This window comes from Arctopsyche grandis, chromosome 3, assembly GCF_051622035.1.
Source record: "Arctopsyche grandis isolate Sample6627 chromosome 3, ASM5162203v2, whole genome shotgun sequence".
NCBI lineage: Eukaryota > Metazoa > Arthropoda > Insecta > Trichoptera > Hydropsychidae > Arctopsyche > Arctopsyche grandis.
In genome coordinates, this window is record NC_135357.1 from 25,970,803 (window position 1) to 25,988,476 (window position 17,674).

A 17,674-nucleotide genomic window follows, 5' to 3' on the forward strand; every position below is an offset into this window, starting at 1 on the left:
CGAGTAGGGACCAACTCGGCCATGTTGGTCCGTTGCTACTTTACTTCTTTCCCGCCCGTCACATTAAATAGTCGTGTCGTAGTAATTCCCACGTTTCACTCCATACGCCCTCCCATACTACAATAAATATTAACAGTAGTCATTATGTGGTACAGGTAAAAGGTTTCGATTGATGTAGTTTTTGGATGCCAAATGCTCCGTGATCGAGATTTTAGTGATTTGCGCGAGATCGCTTGGAATAATCACCGAACCTTTTTATGGTTCGGTGATCATTGGTCACAAAGCGCTCCCCCAAAAGTCACTAAAATCTCTATAACGGAACATCTGGCAGCCGAAAAGTCCACCATACTAACAATAACTATCATACTAACGAAAACTCGAGTGCCAAATATTCCGCATTCGCGGTTTTCATAGCAAAAATTGTCTCTGTAACCATCGCAATGTGACTAATAATCCAATTACCCCTTTTTATACATATGTTCTACTGTTTTACATACAAGTTATGTATTTTTTTGACAGAATTTAAATTTTTAAGTACATGGCAGTAGCCCCTTTTGCCCCACCTTTTGATATGGCTTGTGCATGTGTAGCATCCGCTTGTCACGCCCGTACAATAGAAATGCACCAAGTATTTAGTACAATGACACACTGGTAGAAATGTAATTTGACAGTAGACATTGTAGTGGAAGTGGGGGCGGGGGCGGAGGCGCGAGGGGCGCACCCTCCGATGACGACGAGCGGACCCCAAACCCTTTGCTTCGTCTCTCGTCATCGACCATAACGGATAGATATATCGTTATCGCCATCACTAGGCGATATCAGCCTTCGCAAATTATACCCAGTTGTTTGCCAATAACCTCAATCCATGTTTATGATATGTAAGTATAATAAATGTATATACAAACAAAAAAAATAAAATGCAACACTAAAAGTAAAGGCTACATTTACGTCATTTATGGTTCTGAAAGTAAAACGTTCATTATTTCAAACGTGCATTTGTACGTGCATTTGTCAAAATATTCACCTAACAGCTGTCAGTAGAATTGAGCAAATTTGAACTATTGCGCAATAATTCAAAATACTGCATCACTCACGCCGCATTTCTACACGCATCACGTATGTATCTTTATTTTTAGTCATACAAAGAGATAACTACATATATTATCTATATGTTTTAAAAATATTTTGAATTGTAAGCTATCTGTTTTTATTTATAATTATATATCGATTTATTTATAAATACAATAGTCATTCTATAGATAATAAAAAAAACAGTTGCTTGTTTTGTAAAAGAAATTGAATTGCCGTACAAAAGCGTAAACATTATGCATACGATAAAATTCTTTTAAACACAAAGGACTTCTTTCCACTTTAATAAGGTACTGTAATGGATTTTTTATTGGACAACAATTAAATAATATGACCTTGCAATACATGTTTTGAACTTTCTTATTTTGTAATAGTACATATGTAAGTTCATTAAACTTCCGCAGTAGAATATAATCGAACGTGGGAAATACGCGTATTTATGTAAATTCATACTATTGCATTATTTTGCAGAAATATTGCACTGTTCCGTTTGAAACTGTGTACCATTATTGACTCATACTTGCGTGTTCTAACCGATCAATCGCTTCTCAAACTTTTATATACGATGGGAATGAGCGATAACTGTCGTATGAGAATTTGTTGGGTTTGGTGCATCCGCTCTAAAATCGCCAGATTAACAAAACGGCAGCTTTAAACGTAATTCTCGTTTTCTCGAATGATAGATTGCACATCAGATGACGAGTAACCTTTCGATGTGCACAGATGCAATTATTAAAATTGAGTTGGATCTTTCTGGCGAGTTTAATAAGGCAAGATTCGGAACTTATCGAATCTTCCCTTATTAAACTCGCCTGAAAGATCCAACTCAATTTTAATAATTACCATTTTAATAATTGCATCTGTGCACATCGAAAGGTTACCCGTCATCTGATGTGCAATCTATCATTCGAGAAGACGAGAATTGCATTTAAAGCAGCCGTCCGTTAATCTGTCGTTCAATTTGTCTGGCGATTTTAGAGCGGATGCACCGCATCCGAATTTGTTAACATTCAGTTCGCAATTTACTGTTGCTCTGTAGTTTGGGTGAAACCAGGACCGCGCCTACCATATTTACAAATATGTGCAACGCACACAGGCGGCCGAATTATAAAGGCGGCCGAAATAAATGAGAATCGAAAAAATTATATTCCTTGAAAAATACAAAACGGGACATCGTATTTTTTAAAATGCATTTAGTTTGTCTTGTTGTATACACTTGCTGTTGTAAGTTACAACTTGTAACACACCCGAACTATAATTATAATTCTAAGAAATAACAGGATAGCAGGTATAGCTTCGGTCCGCATAAAGCTAGGTCTTTTATGTTCTATTATCTTTGCGACTGCCAGATGTATTTCTTCGAGGATGTTGAGTATTGTTTGGTCATCGAAAGAACAATGTCCTAGATGTGGGATTGGGGGTACAAACACTATATTTTCATGAATGAACTTGAAAACATTCAGTCTCTCTTGTCCTGTTCAGAACCAAACGTTTTGGTTTCCTGTTTGTTTTTCTGCTTAGTTTTTATTGTGATTACAATTTTCAACACTATGTTTCTCTCCTAATATTTATCACAGGGTAAGATTTTTGCAATATTCGCATGCATTTAATTTTGTACACAGGCGGCCGAAGTTTTAAGCCGCGTCTCTGGGTGAAACAACTAAACAAACTAAAACAAATTAAACGGATATAACATTTACATAATTTAGGTAAATGGGTTACATCCCAAATGTGAATCACTACCAGGATAACTGCCGCTACAAATAATAAAAATCTCATTAAAAAAAGCATTTGCTGAGCAATTTTTTGGCAGTTTTTGTACGACAATTTCCCTATGCGATGAATTTTCATGCGAGAGGAGACACGCGCGCGCGATTTTCGCAGCGGTGGTTATCCTGGTATCGATTCACATTTGGGATGTAATTAGCGAACCACAATTTATTCGAGTTCCACCTAATTTCTAGAGTAAACTCATTTTCCACATCCGCTCGATAATTAAAACTTGTGGGTCCCTTTGACGTTAGCCAAGTCGCGAGAAAAACTGCCATCACGAACGTGTAGAGTGCTCATCCTACTCACACGCATTTTTTTCAGTACAAAGCTTTTATCACGGAATAGGCCAATGTCAAGAGATGATATCGGCTGTGCATCAGTTTATTCGAATAATTATATCCCAAATAATTTAAGATCTATTAAATCATCATTTCGATTATCTACATACATATGTATATGTATAAAGCTAGTCAACAAGGAAAATAAATTTTGCCTGTTTTAATTTGATACACATACATTTTAAAAATCATTTAACATTTACCAAGCATAACATAGTAAAATTGATTTTATACGTTTTTAAGTCCGATTAACCATATCTAATGTATAATTTTGAAAGAGACTTTGTAAGGTTTGGTTGGAAGCATCGAAAAAAAATCAAATCAAAGTTTCTATGACGACGATATCGATATCGTTGAATTCAAATATAAATACAGCTTTCTTATCTTATCAATGCGCTTATCGAGCAGTATTATATCCTCAATTCCGCTATTTTATTACTTTACTGTTTTTTTTATGATCGTGTGTTTAAATGTTGTTTTTTTGTCTTATTTTTTGTTTTTCTCCCTCTCTTGTTTTATTATCTAGGCTATTGTGGCGCATTAGGGCCGGGCCGCACCGTGCAACTTTGTCGGCCGACAAGTTGCGCGACACGAAAAAATGTATGGAAATGTGTGCGACAAGCAAGTTGACGGGTGTGGCAAGTCCCATCTACCTGCATGCATTGGTCTGGTCGCCCTCAACCAAGTCGCTCGCAAGTCGCACGGTGCGGCCCGGCCCTTAGGTTCTTCCTGTAATGCCACAATGGTCCAAAACTTTTTAAATAAATAAATATAAAACCTTTAAAAAGTGTATTGGTTTTATCGCGCGACTTGCCAGGACGCATACCCAAAAAACCAGTACGAATGGTCACCTTAATACAGTAGTCGTCAATATGAGAGGATTATCGGAAATTATCGCTTTGGTCTGCTATTGTTTTGCCAACATCTGAACTTGCCAAGTCGATGTTTGAATCTGCATTCTGACGCACCACATGTTGAGAAGTGTCGTGTTGAACATTTCCATAGTCAAGTGTTGTGCGGACTTCGCGCTGTTCGGTCGTATCAACGTGTGGTACCAGGTTTGGTCAGTTAAAGATCAACAATATGTATTTTTATTACATACCTCCTTTATTTTTCGAAATGCTTTTAAAATAATATATTAGCATAGTTTTTGACGTCTAATTTATTTTTGACGAATTATTTTATTTTTCTTTGTCTTCGGATTCGCTAGTAGTTCGCTAGTAGAACGGGTTAGTGCTCTTGCTGTGAAACCAGTCAAAAACTTTCCGTAGTTCCCTACTAATGTCAAACTTCACGCACTGGCTAATCAGATACCAGGAAATTTGTTTACTCGAATTCGATATCTTTTCAACGGAAATGAGTTCAATGTGAATATGTTCCCTTGTACGGATAAGTTTACATCAGCTGATCGCAAACATTGCCGTGTATTTATATGTACATATATAGCTGTATTTTATGCAATGCAATTATAATTTGACCTCTACAGATTCAAAAGTTATTAAAGCAAATCACTAATGATACAATTATAAAACATGAATAAATGTAAAACATCATTATTTATAATTTAGTGAGTTTGGATATGACATTTTAATATTATATAATGAACATCCATTAACAAACATTAAATTTTAGAGCATCAAAACTTTTTTTATATACATAATTACTATTGAAAATGACGTCATAAAAACTGTCATCATAGATATTTAAACTATATATTTAAATTATCATTGTGCAATTTGAATCATATTGCCTGTTTTATGTATATTACCGTCAAAGTGTAGATTTCGTTAATTCATGAATATATTAGTTTGTTCATACACGAACCAATCTGGCTAGTTATATTGTACACAAAAGAACAAATTGACAAATTAACTAGTTTGTTCTCAATTTGTTTGTTTGGCCTATCCTCCATTTTCTGTCTTCTATGTATGCGTTGCGGAGTTGCAGTATTTTAAAAATCATTGGTAACAGGAATTAATATGTTGCAATGCGGTTTCTATAGGATTTCCCATTTTAAATATTTTTTTAGCGTTTGGCTGATAAAAGTTTGTTAGTCCTTATAGTTCATGAATAAACAAACTAGTATTTTCATGAACGAACCGAAGTAAATACTAGGACTGTAACATAACATATGTACACAGAGCTAAGTGTTTAGCACACACAGGTGCAGTTACAGGAAAGACGGCTAAAATATTTCGAAAAATGTTTTAAATTTTTCGATAAGGGAAAAATGAAACATTACACAAAAATACACAAAATTTCTCATAAACCATCATTTTTTCGCCTTATATGAAAAAAAATCTGATATACATACATTGTAAGTCAAATCCATTTTATCAAAAGTTTTTAAACAACTTTTTTTAATTTTTGTGATTTTACAAATTAACAATAATAGCCTCTTCTTACTTCGCTTTCGATTTTTCTTTATGTACATTTGTATGCATTTTTATGTTGTATTTTATAGTATTTTTGAATACTTACTTTTTCTACATTGTATTTATGTACGTATACAATGAAGTTTTGTGATCATGTGAAAATTTGAACTTGGATTTTGACAGATTCGATCATTGATCACGTTTTCACGATCTAGAAAAAATGTGTATGTGTCTTTTATTGCATGTCTGTTGTATTTTTTTATGTTTTTCTCAGAAACCTTTTGGTTTATTGAATTGAAATTTCATATCTACAAGTTTAAGCTTAATACCAAGTTACGTCTAAAATTTGGTAAGCATCCGTCAACCGGAGTGGCAGTTTATTTTTTTTAGGCGCAAACATCCACGATACGATTCTGATCGGTCTCCGTGACGAGCCGGAATGTTAAATTACAGAAAACGCAAATATCGGAAGGCAAAGATCGAAAATCGAAAGATCAAAAAAAAAAGGGTGCATGGTAAACGGTACATACTCACTTAATTTTCGCGAGCAGGATACAACAGGAACAAGAGGAACAGGCTTTTCCTCCCGTATTAATGTGCGCGCGCAGAATTTTAAAATTTTCTAGTGCTCATTTTGTGATGATATTTTTGTTTTTTTGTTGAAATAACTGATTTCCTTTTGATGTAGAAAGCGAAAATTTATAATTGCACATTTTCATAAATTATTAACACACTGAATGCAGTCGTATAATTTATAATTGCTCAAAATAAATTGAACATCAACAAATTTTGATGTATGTACATATGTACGTATATAAATTCAATTTGCAAACAGTAAATTTGTTTTTCTACAGTTGGTGATTCGGAAAAAGGTCGACTTGAAGGTTCTTGATTTCTCTTGACTTTTTGCCATACTTTTTTCGTTTATTTATGTATGTACATATTCAAATTTTGGCAGAAGCGTGGGCTAGAATGATGTCACTTTTGATGAAACTATTATGTACGTGCCTTAACATAATATATAACATTATATATGTATGTAGACATCACGTTTTGCGTTTCCCAAGTTTGGTCACATACACATGTACAAACCCACACCAAATATAATATTATAATTCCGTGACTAAACGTTAACCAGATTAATATAAGCAAACATTTCAATGTATTGTGAATGGCACATGCGAAAAATATTTTCTAATCGTGATTTTGCTGAAATTCAGATTACATTGAGCGTGTTTTGCAAAAGGCTCGTATTATTATTGTGGTAGATTACGTGTTGAGCGTGTTTTCGCACATGCAAATAAAAGTCGACTACACCTGCCGTTGTTGTCATGCAATACTCTCGTTACGTACGAAATCGAAAACTATATATTTTTTAATTGCTGTTTTGACGTTTTTATGTTTTAACCTTAACGGTGTCATTGACATTGTGTCAAATGTATAGTATTGCTTTGGCAATGAGTCTGTTTGGCAAATGTGTTCATCAACACAGTTTTTGGCACCTACGTGTGTCAACGTTAGTCACGTGATGTTTTTGTTGTGGTTTTTTCCAATTCCTTTTTTTCTTTTAAAAAAATATTTTTTTGACACATAATTGAGATGCAAACTGTTGCTATCTGTAATGCCAGCTATCTTAATACTTCTACAACCACTCATCCAAAGCCATATAATGAATTAGAGCAATAAATGTATTTATTCTTAATGTACATATATGTAAATCTCTATCACGGAATATCTGGCACCCAAAAACTCCATCAATCGAATGCTTTAAACGCAAAATATTGTACTAACGAGAATTCGAGTGTCAGATATTCCGTATTTGCGATTTTTGTGGCAACGATTGTCGTTTTTGCGCAATATTCCGTTTACCGTAAATGATAACCATCACCAATTCTAGTTATGAGTAAAGGCCAGATCCACAGCGCGCCGTTTATTGCTCAATTGTTGTAAATGCTATTGTTCAATTGTTGTAAAAGGTTAGCCCAACCTTTTTTTTGTACTCTAGCTTTGTAAATAGGGCCAAACCGTCCCGATTCCTGGAAAAAGCACTGTGTCTCACCGCAGTCTAGTTATGAGTAGAGGTAGGACCGGAAGCGTGCCGTTCTTTGTTTATTGTTCGTTGTGCATTGTTCATTTTTATGATGAACCTTTGTTAAAGGTTCGCCGAACCTTTTTTTATTGCACTCTAGCTTTGTGAATAGACCCAAAACGCCGTGTTTCCTGGAAAAAGCACGCTCTCTATCCGGCCTTTAGTTATAAGTGTTCTAATTACTGTAAGCTAATTCAAAATATGTTCAATTTTCCAATCCATTGCAAACGTCTCCTTATTACTGAAGAATCATTTCATGTTTTGTTATTGCTTTGTTTTAAAAATAAAAGCCCTTTGTTTTAAAAAGTTGCCCTAATTTTAAGGTTCGTGTTTGAAAAATCTGATTATTTTTCTATTATAAATGTACATATTTACATATATTATATATGAAAACACTTCTGAACATTCAGGATTTTCTTTTGTTTGTATAGTTCATATTAATGTGGGATGATCTGCTAAATTTAAGTCACCGGGCTCAAATATTCCACACGTGAATTATATATAGAAGGGTATTGAGATTGTTTCTGTTTTTCTGTAAATTTAGTGAGACGCTGCCAAGTATTTTTACTTTTTACAGACGTAATCGTCTTCAAGCTACTTTTTTTGTGTAATAGCAAACGATGTTTTGAATATTTATGTATGTAAATTTTTCTCGTGTTCATTTTTTATTCAGAATGCGATAGAGTATGCAAAAGTAGTTCCAATTGTATCTGAAAGTATAAGAATCGTATAATAATATTATCGTTCGTGTTTTAGATTGTAAATAAATAAGAGCATAGCGGTACTCGGGGCACAGTTACTGTTTTCAATGCCACGATACTATTATATTACGGTTACGTTACGTTCACTTTCTGATTTTCGTGCTATTATTACGCAAACTGGCCGGCGAATCGAATGCTGCAATATTACCACACATTGTGGTTGTCTGAGCATCCTTTTACCGTCATTTGCTCCAAATAAATCTAATAATTTTATTTCTTCTGTTACAGTTGACGATAGATCTCATAAAACATGGACGCAGCAATTAGATTGGGTTGCCAAGACTCGACGCAAAATCAGAATTTACCTGAGGTGTTCGTTAAAGATAACGAATCCGTGTGTTCCAATGGATCGGACGCTGAAGAGAACCAAATTATTGATAAAATAAATAAGGGTCCTACGAAAAAAGGTAGAAGAAGACGCAAACGAGGAAAAGTAAGAAGAGAAAGTTCAATTGAAATCGATGCTACGGTGAGCGCAAATACTAAAGATGTTCTTTACAACACTACTGCAATAAACAGTAATAAAACTTTAGGTAGTTCAAACGCTAGTCAAATAGAGGTAGAAAAAATGTTCAATTCGAAGGATGAGTCCATAAAGTCTATTTTTAAAATGAAACGATTCGATAAAGTGGGGAGTTCTTATTCCAAGAATAATAACTCAAGCTGGTTGGATGGAGATTTGGGATGTTCTGAGATAGATGATAATCAAATTTCATGTGATGACTCAGTTCTCAGTTTCCGCTTAGATAAGATGGATTTAAACAAAAACATTGCTGTAAACAAAACGCATATCACTGATAAAGAAATTTCTAAAAAAAACTTAATTAATTCTAACGTAAGTTGGTTAGATGTCAGTGACACTTGTGACGATGAAGAATGCGATGATGCATATAGTGCTTCAGAATCAGTATCCACGATTGATAGAAGGAAAAATATGGATCTTATTTTTAATAAAACAAATGATGACAATCACAATTTGGATAGATATAGACAAAGATTTTTCATTGCTAATGATAGTCAAGCTGCGAGTGTAGATTTTAGCACAGATAAAGTACAAAATTGGAACAATGAAAAGGTCATTAAAAATGAATTGAACACCAAGATCGGAACAAATGTTAACGAGTGGAACAGAAATAATTCAAATAAGAAGAGGGATAAATATGATGGCACTAAAAGGAGCCGGAGAAAAACTGAACCGTTCGATTTCGCCAAGCAAGCAGATGGTGAAGTGGAGAAAACAGAATTAAGCACTTCTCTTCCATATTTTGAAAAATCCAATTATTCTACAGGAGATATACCAAGTGGCCTTTGTAATTTTATGGCTGATAGTAATGATAACTCTATGAAAGACCTTCACGGCAGAAATCTGCTATGTGGTTCCATATCTGGAAAAGGTTTGTTTATTCCATTTGCAGACTTTGATAGTAGACTATCACGTGAAGTGTCTCTTGAGAAAATCTTCAATGAAGATTATTCAGGGGATTCAGATGATTTCGTCCCTGAGTGCAACATCGATTCAGAAGAAGGAAATTCTGAATCTGAAAATGAAGACGATCAATGGTCCAGTAACGTATTTGGAGCATTGCCTCCCGAACCGCAATTGGGTAATGTGGAATATAAGTTGAAACTTGTCAATCCCACAAAACAACGATTTGAACATCTCGTGACCCAAGTATGTACTTAATAATACACTAAATAATTTCCATTATTTTTTTAAATAATTCACTTTAATTTTGTTCTTAGATGAAATGGCGTTTACGTGAAGGTCAAGGAGAAGCTCTTTATGAAATTGGAGTGCGTGATTGTGGTCGTGTTCAAGGTCTTGCTCCAGCTGAGATGCGTGCGTCATTGCAGACTCTTCGCCGTATGGCAACTCGCCTTGGTGCAGCGTGCACTCTTTTAGGATATCGCCGCTTGCCAGATACTAGACGTGCCTTGGCCGAAGTCCTCGTTAGAAAAGTAACATCAGATATCTACGTTTTTTATTTAACTATATGTTGGTATTTTGAATATGGTGACATTAATCAATGTCAATGTTAGGTACCAGATGATCAACATAACATTGAAGTTCGCGTAGCCGTTATGGGCTCAAATGATGCTGGAAAATCAACCTTGGTTGGTGTTTTAACACAAGGAGAGCTTGATAATGGACGAGGTAGTGCACGGCTTAACATGTTTCGTCATTTGCATGAGGTTAAAACTGGGAGGACTAGCTCGGTCAGTCATGAAATACTCGGATTCGATTCTCAAGTATGTTTTATTACTTTTTAAAAATACATATAAATACTACAATATATGTCATTTCTAATTATTCTGTCTTGGTTTGCATTACAGGGTAGACCCGTAAACTATGCATACAGTGAACTAATGACATCTGAAGAAATCAACGAGCGCAGCAGTAAACTTATATCATTCATTGATTTGGCTGGGCATAGAAAATACTTAAAAACTACCGTTCAAGGTTTAACTGGATATTCTCCACACTACGCGATGCTTGTTGTGAGTTTGCGTTTTTGTATTATTATCATTTTAACTAAATTCACATTATATATGTATATACATATATATTTTTTCAAATTGCTTTTCTTTCCAGGTATCAGCGACAGCAGGTATTAATCAAATGACTCTTGAACATTTGGCCCTTGTGGTAGCTCTTAATTTACCGTTCTTTATTGTGGTTACCAAAATTGATGCAACATCTCCTGATCAAATTATGAAGCAGTTGGAAGAAGAACTCAAATCAATTGGTTGTCGAAAGGTATACATTTTATACTATACGTACATACATATGTGTGTTGATTTTTTAATGAATGATATTGTAATATTTTCTTATAGGTACCATTATTTGTCTCAAATATGGACAATGCTGTTGCTGCAGGTCCTAATGCAGCTTCCAGATCCACTGTGCCTGTACTGCCAGTGTCTTCGCTAACCGGAAAGGGTCTTGATATTCTTCGGTGGTTCCTCTTTCTAGTTCCACCTACAACAACGCCAGCTAGATTAGAACAAGTAATTTTATTTCAGACTTCATTCTGTGTGCATTAAAAATAAATTAAAAACATGAAATATTATATTTTAGGAACCTATTGAATTTCAAGTGGATGAAACCTTCAAAATTGGCGATTCAAATGGTCCTGTTGTCGGAGGGCTTTTAAAAAAAGGTGTTCTCACCGAAAAAACCAAATTGCTTATAGGTTAGATATATTTAATTTTAAATATTTTATATATTGTTCGTTTTTCATATAATATTAAATGTATATTTTTTTTAATTCAGGTCCACTAGATTCGGGAGATTTTGTTCCAATATCTGTGAATTCCTTGCATCGAAATAAAGCACCGTGCAGAGTAGTTAGAGCTGGACAGGCTGCTTCACTTGGATTATCTTGGTTACCACCTAGACTTAGACAAGGGATGTTTCTTTTAGCTGTGCCTGATAATTACGAAATTAATGATGAAAATTTACAACTGTTAACCAATCAATATTCAAAATTGGGTGTGAATACTAACAAGAAAGAAAAATTGGTAAATTGGAAACAAAGTGACACGCTTCAAAGTAATTCTAAAGGTTCTCCTAAGCTTTCAAAGAAGAATAAACATAAAAGTCTTCAGCTTGCCCTGTTGTCAGATACCAAAATCAATGCTGATAAAGATGTGAATGTAGCGTTAGATAATAAAAACAAGCAGATTTCTCTACAAGATGTAGAAATTGCCACAATTTTGAATAATTTAAATTGTAAATCAAATGGCAATAGAAACATAGAAGTTAATCTTCAAAAAGATTCCGATTCTGAAAACAGAATCACGCGCTTATCCCCAAGTCGATATACTAGTCGGTTCAGAAATATGTTTCTAATTGATCCAATACACCCCAATACAGACACAAATTCAGAAGAAACAGAAGAATCGACTTCATCCGATAGTGATACACATAAAGAAGTTGAAGATTGTACTTGTCTCAAAGAACTAAATGCCAACTCTGTGATTTCTTATGTTGATTTGACTGAAGATCCAAAGAATCCAAGAGGATGCTACTTTTTCCAGGTATTATTAATTTCTAAATAATACTTCACATGAAATATTTTCTTCAAATTTAATATTTTTTTTCTGTAGGCTACTGTATCACTTCTAAATCATTCGGCAGCAATTTTCCGAGGATGTCAGTCGACGGTCCATATAGGAAATATAAGACAAACGGCCGTAATTGAGGTTTGTTCCATTTTTAAATGGTAATAAGTTTTAAAATAATAGTTTTCACATTTGATTATATAATGCAGGGAATATTATCGAGCGATGGAATCTTACGAGCAAATGAAGAAGCCTCAGTTGTTTTTCGCTTCTTAAGGCACCCAGAATACGTTCGAACTGGAGCCAGGATTTTATTTAGAGAAGCATTACATACAAAAGGTGTAGGAAAAATTACCCAAGTGTTCCCACACAAAGATCCAGTCAACGCCTATTGCAAAAAACATAAACCAAGATCGGCTATCATGAGACAGATTGTGTCTGACATTTTAACTTGAAATAATATTATTTTTAATTAACTGGATAAAAAGTTTTGTTGTGAATAAGCGTGGGGAGAATATTAATAAATTTTGTTTGAGATTTGGATTGCTAACTTGTAAAACTAGGTTGTGGTGGAGCTAAATACACTATTTCGGAACTGAACTCGTTTTGGAACATTTATTTTTAAGTTCAGTATATTTGAAATACTGATTTAAATGAACAAATTAGTAAATTAATAAAATTTTATCAAAAAGTTAAGCCATTCAGTATAATTGCCAGTATGGAGATAACTGTATTATTAAATTAATGCCATAAAATTACCAATTGATACAAATATACACATACCATTAGTACAATTTTTAATTCAGTAACTAAGTAGGTAATTCAATTTCATGTTTAGGTGGATTATTATTAACATATATACATTTTTACAGATAAGAATAAATTATTTAATAGCACAATATGCTTTAAATATTATATTTTATCACGTTTTTGATGATCATTACATTTTATAGTAATTTTTTTTCCAAACATAACACTAGAATTCCAACTCATTCAATTCTAGTCATTCAAATATTGATCTAATAATTATTATATTAGCATAATCATGAATGCCTCATTTTATTCACTTAAAAAATGCTTTTTAGTGTGATTGACACTAACTAACCTTATAATTGTTTTTTTTTATTTCTCACGAAATTATTATTAATTTTATTAATGACCTAATTCTATCTATCGTTTTGTTCAATATGAATAAATTTTATTTTAAAAAAATTACATATTTTTTCTGCCAGAGATGCAAAATTTTGTGATATTTAAGTATTAGATTTATTTGTGATAAAAATAGAAAATTATTGATTATACATTAATAATACGTAAAAATAGAAATGAATACATACAAATGTATGTATGTATATGTATATGAATGTGTTGTGGGTTGATTGTGTGTCCAACTGAAGGAAAATGAACATGCTAGAGCTTTCCACACACAATCTGTTTGCTGAATGGATTTTAAATATTATTATAAAATATTTTTCTCATTTCTATTATAATTTTCGTCTTTAAAATGATAAAAAAATTTCATCAACATACATACATATGTATGTATGTATGTATGTATATACATACATACTGCATTGACGTAATCCCTCTAATTTATAATAATATGACACTTAATAATTTGTAGGTATTTGATCTTTCTTATATTACAATTTTCACAAATATATATTTTTGGAAAGTATGTATTTATTTTTTTTGTGTTTAGACTTTTTAGAAAAAGTGCTTTTTTCAATATTGATTTTTGTATACATGTGTATATTATATTATAAACTTCAGTGTTTTGTGTAATATTTTTGTATACATATTTTCAATAAAAGTTTTATTTTATTTCTGATCTTCATTTATTATCTTATTTTTAAGTTTAAAAAATACACATACATATAAGTATAATAATATAATTTATTGAATTATTATATAATTATTTATTTTTCAATTACAATATAAACATGTTCACAAAATTGTAAATAACATTTTTTTTATTATAATATTAAAGTCGTCTTTTATATCCCAAAGTATACGAAAAGAAGCTACATTAAATTTGATAATAGTAAAATGTTGCACAAGTCATTTATTTTGGATTAGCAAATGCCAAAAATTTTCTTTTGAAATATCCCAGATTACAATTTGAACTATGACTATTTTTATTCATGAATAAAAATATATAATCGCAATGGTCATAGCACAAATCGATTTCTCTTCCAGCCATAAGGAATTTTTCAAAAAAAATTTAAGACTTCGACGATATCATGTTCTGGAATCATTTGCCTTATGATTTGGGCGATTGTGTCTTTTGAACTTTTCCGATCTCATTCTCGGTACTCCTGGTGTATCTTGTATTTCCTATTAACATTCAAAAAAGTAAATAAATGTTTATTGGGTTCTTTAAATATTATATTAATGTAAATTAATACCGTAAAATGGCCACAATTGTTGGCGACCCAGTCGCGGTGCAAAAGGTGGTATTCTGGATTCTGTAAATGTTGGTCTTCTGTTGTCAGCTATGGCCCTTCCATACAAATTCAACCAGTTAGCTCCACTGAAATTTTATTTATTATTTTTTGCATATTGAATGATATCCACAACAATGATAAAATCATTTATAATAGTATATCAACATCTTTTTAATAAGTATAAATTAAAACAAACTCTTCAGAATTGAACAGTTCTCTTAGAATTGCTGGAGGCAGCTCCCTCCCTAGGCGAGGTATGAAATCAACATTTTTAGAAGGTCCCATAATTTCCTGCTCGGATGAATCTCTTCCAAGTCTCGGTGTAAATCGACGCTTTGTACCTATAAGAAAAATGTTTCTTGTTAAAACAGTGGATAATATAACACATAAAAAAATGAATTTTTCCTTACCAGCAGGTCCATAGACGGTTCCACCGTGTTCTTCATTTAATGCTGGCAACATTGCTTCCAAAAGCTGTTGAAGAGCAACAATTCGACTATGATCCAACGTCTCTAAAGATGATTGAGATCGCTTTCCTAATCTTGGCCCAAACCACATACCTCCTGGGGAACCTCTCTTTTCAATATCACTCTCAAACTTGTTGGCGTTTGCACTGTTCTTCATTTCCTAAAATTTTTAAATTTAGAAGTAATGAGGATTCCAAAAAAAATTATTTACAAGCTTATATAGACTTACATCATCGGTCATCTCTTCTCCGTATATTTTCCCACATATCTCTAATACGTAGCATATCGTAACGGCAAATATAACTATTTTATCCATGGCAAGACGACGTCTACAAGTCTTCATTTTCTCTGAAAATATTGTTTGCACAATTAATATTTTGATAACATTGTAAAATTATTATTTTTATATTAAAATATTGTAATTACCTGATTTTTCTAGAGACGATGACTAGTCGACAACTAAAATTGTCAATTACTTTCCAATTGGAGTGGCAGTTCTCAGCGTACTGTTTGGAGGAGTGTTGAGAAGACACAATGTAGGCTTCTCAGAACAGAAGGGTTTATATACCGTCTACAAAGGATTACGCTGTATGTAAATGTGGGATTTGAATAAATGTCGGGAATTAGAATTTATTTGCTGACACGCTTGAGAAGGGATGGCACTGCGTACATTTCCCCACTGCTATTTATTTAATCGCATTTTTTTAGTTACTGATTTGTTATTAACAAAAGCTACGTATAGGCAGTGGTGTAGTGATAAACAAAAAAGTACCAGAGCGGTGTTTTTACGACCCCTCCCCCGCTTTTTTCATTACTTAAAAAATAGGTTGTGGCTATCTGCGAATTATTGGCTATTTGCAGGTACCATATCTGCGACAGGCGCAAAGCCGTCTGCGCATGCGCGTGAATTTATAATCCGATTATAATTTCTTACATTTAATGTATGCTAGACTTGTTTAATCAATCGTTCATTATAAATGAGGCAAATAAATTTCGCACGTTATTATAATATAATAGATTTATATCATTTAGCTAGTTCGCGGCTTGTACTTGTACGTAGGTATTATACGTTGTATATGATAATAATTTTCTAACAATTAATAATATTAACTAATTTGGATTATATTTTTTATTCTACGTCACTTTACGAGTTCGAACTAAATTTTAAGAGGTTTAAAACAAAATTTTAACAGTTAACACGTTGACAGTGACATTTCACGCGCATGCGCAGAATGCTTTGCGCCTGTCGCAGATATTGTACCTGCAAATAGCCAATAATTCGCAGATATAGTACCTGCAAATAGCCACAACCTAAAAAATATGTATCCCAATATTGGGAGTACAAATATATCTAAAAAAAATCACATGCTAATTAACTTGAAAAGTCAATCAAAATGGTCTGAGTAAGTTCTTATTTTTTGCAATATAATAATATACAGTTCTGATGATTCGATTTCGGCATCAATCAAAGTGTCTATAATTTTTTCAATGGATTTCTGTTGGGCTGTTTTAAAAAAAAATATCTGCACTCAAATAGGCATTTGAGTGAGGATACGGTTGTAGTCACCAAATGTTAAAACGAGAGTCTGCTCACAATATTTGGTATACAAAATTTTATATGAAATATAAGCAAAAATATTTTTTAATTGTACTCAAAAAACAATTTTTATATCAAAGTACCAGGGCGGTGACCTGGCCCGACTACACCACTGCGTATAGGGATGACTCTTAGTCTGGAAAACTGGAACGAAGTCTGTAGTTGTACACAGCTAAATTTTTCAGAGCCGAAACTGAGTGGAATACACTTAAATAATATGAAATATTTTGACGTGATGTAAATGCATATACTTATGTAGGTACTTTACCTACTTATGCACATCTGTATACTTATTAAATAACATAGTAGGATAGTATAACAATAGGTATATATAATATATAATATAACAGCAGGGTAATTATAGCAATAAATAACATGTACAATATTCGGTTTGGCGAGTTTATTTGGACTTGAATAGAAGTCCTCATCTAATATATAATTTTGAAAGAGACTTTTTATGTATGCAAGGTTTAATGTATGTAAGGTTTGGTTGGGAGCATCGAAAACATATCAAAGTTTCTATGACGACGATATTGATATCGTTGAATATATTTTTTTTTCGATTCAAATAAATTTAATAAAAAAAACACAGATGAATCTTTACTATTAGATTGGCCATGTTTAAACTGTTTATATTACAAATACCGAGCGAAGCCGGGTAAAACCACTAGTA

General features: G+C 33.0%; 1 protein-coding gene across 2 annotated transcripts; it reads left to right on the forward strand.

The window, feature by feature from the left end:
* Positions 1–656: 656 nt before the first annotated feature.
* LOC143909272 (uncharacterized) lies at positions 657–14,326 on the forward strand. Of its 2 annotated transcripts, none has more exons than XM_077427178.1 (11): positions 657–878; positions 8,654–10,097; positions 10,169–10,384; positions 10,466–10,675; positions 10,760–10,924; positions 11,019–11,183; positions 11,261–11,434; positions 11,505–11,619; positions 11,700–12,466; positions 12,536–12,631; positions 12,700–14,326. In XM_077427178.1, exons 2-11 carry the CDS (start codon positions 8,676–8,678, stop codon positions 12,943–12,945), a joined length of 3,576 nt encoding a protein of 1,191 aa, XP_077283304.1. In that variant the 5' UTR covers positions 657–878; positions 8,654–8,675; the 3' UTR covers positions 12,946–14,326. The 2 variants fall into 2 exon arrangements, with proteins under 2 accessions (XP_077283304.1, XP_077283305.1); XM_077427179.1 differs by lacking the exon at positions 657–878 and adding an exon at positions 4,184–4,263.
* Positions 14,327–17,674: the final 3,348 nt, after the last annotated feature.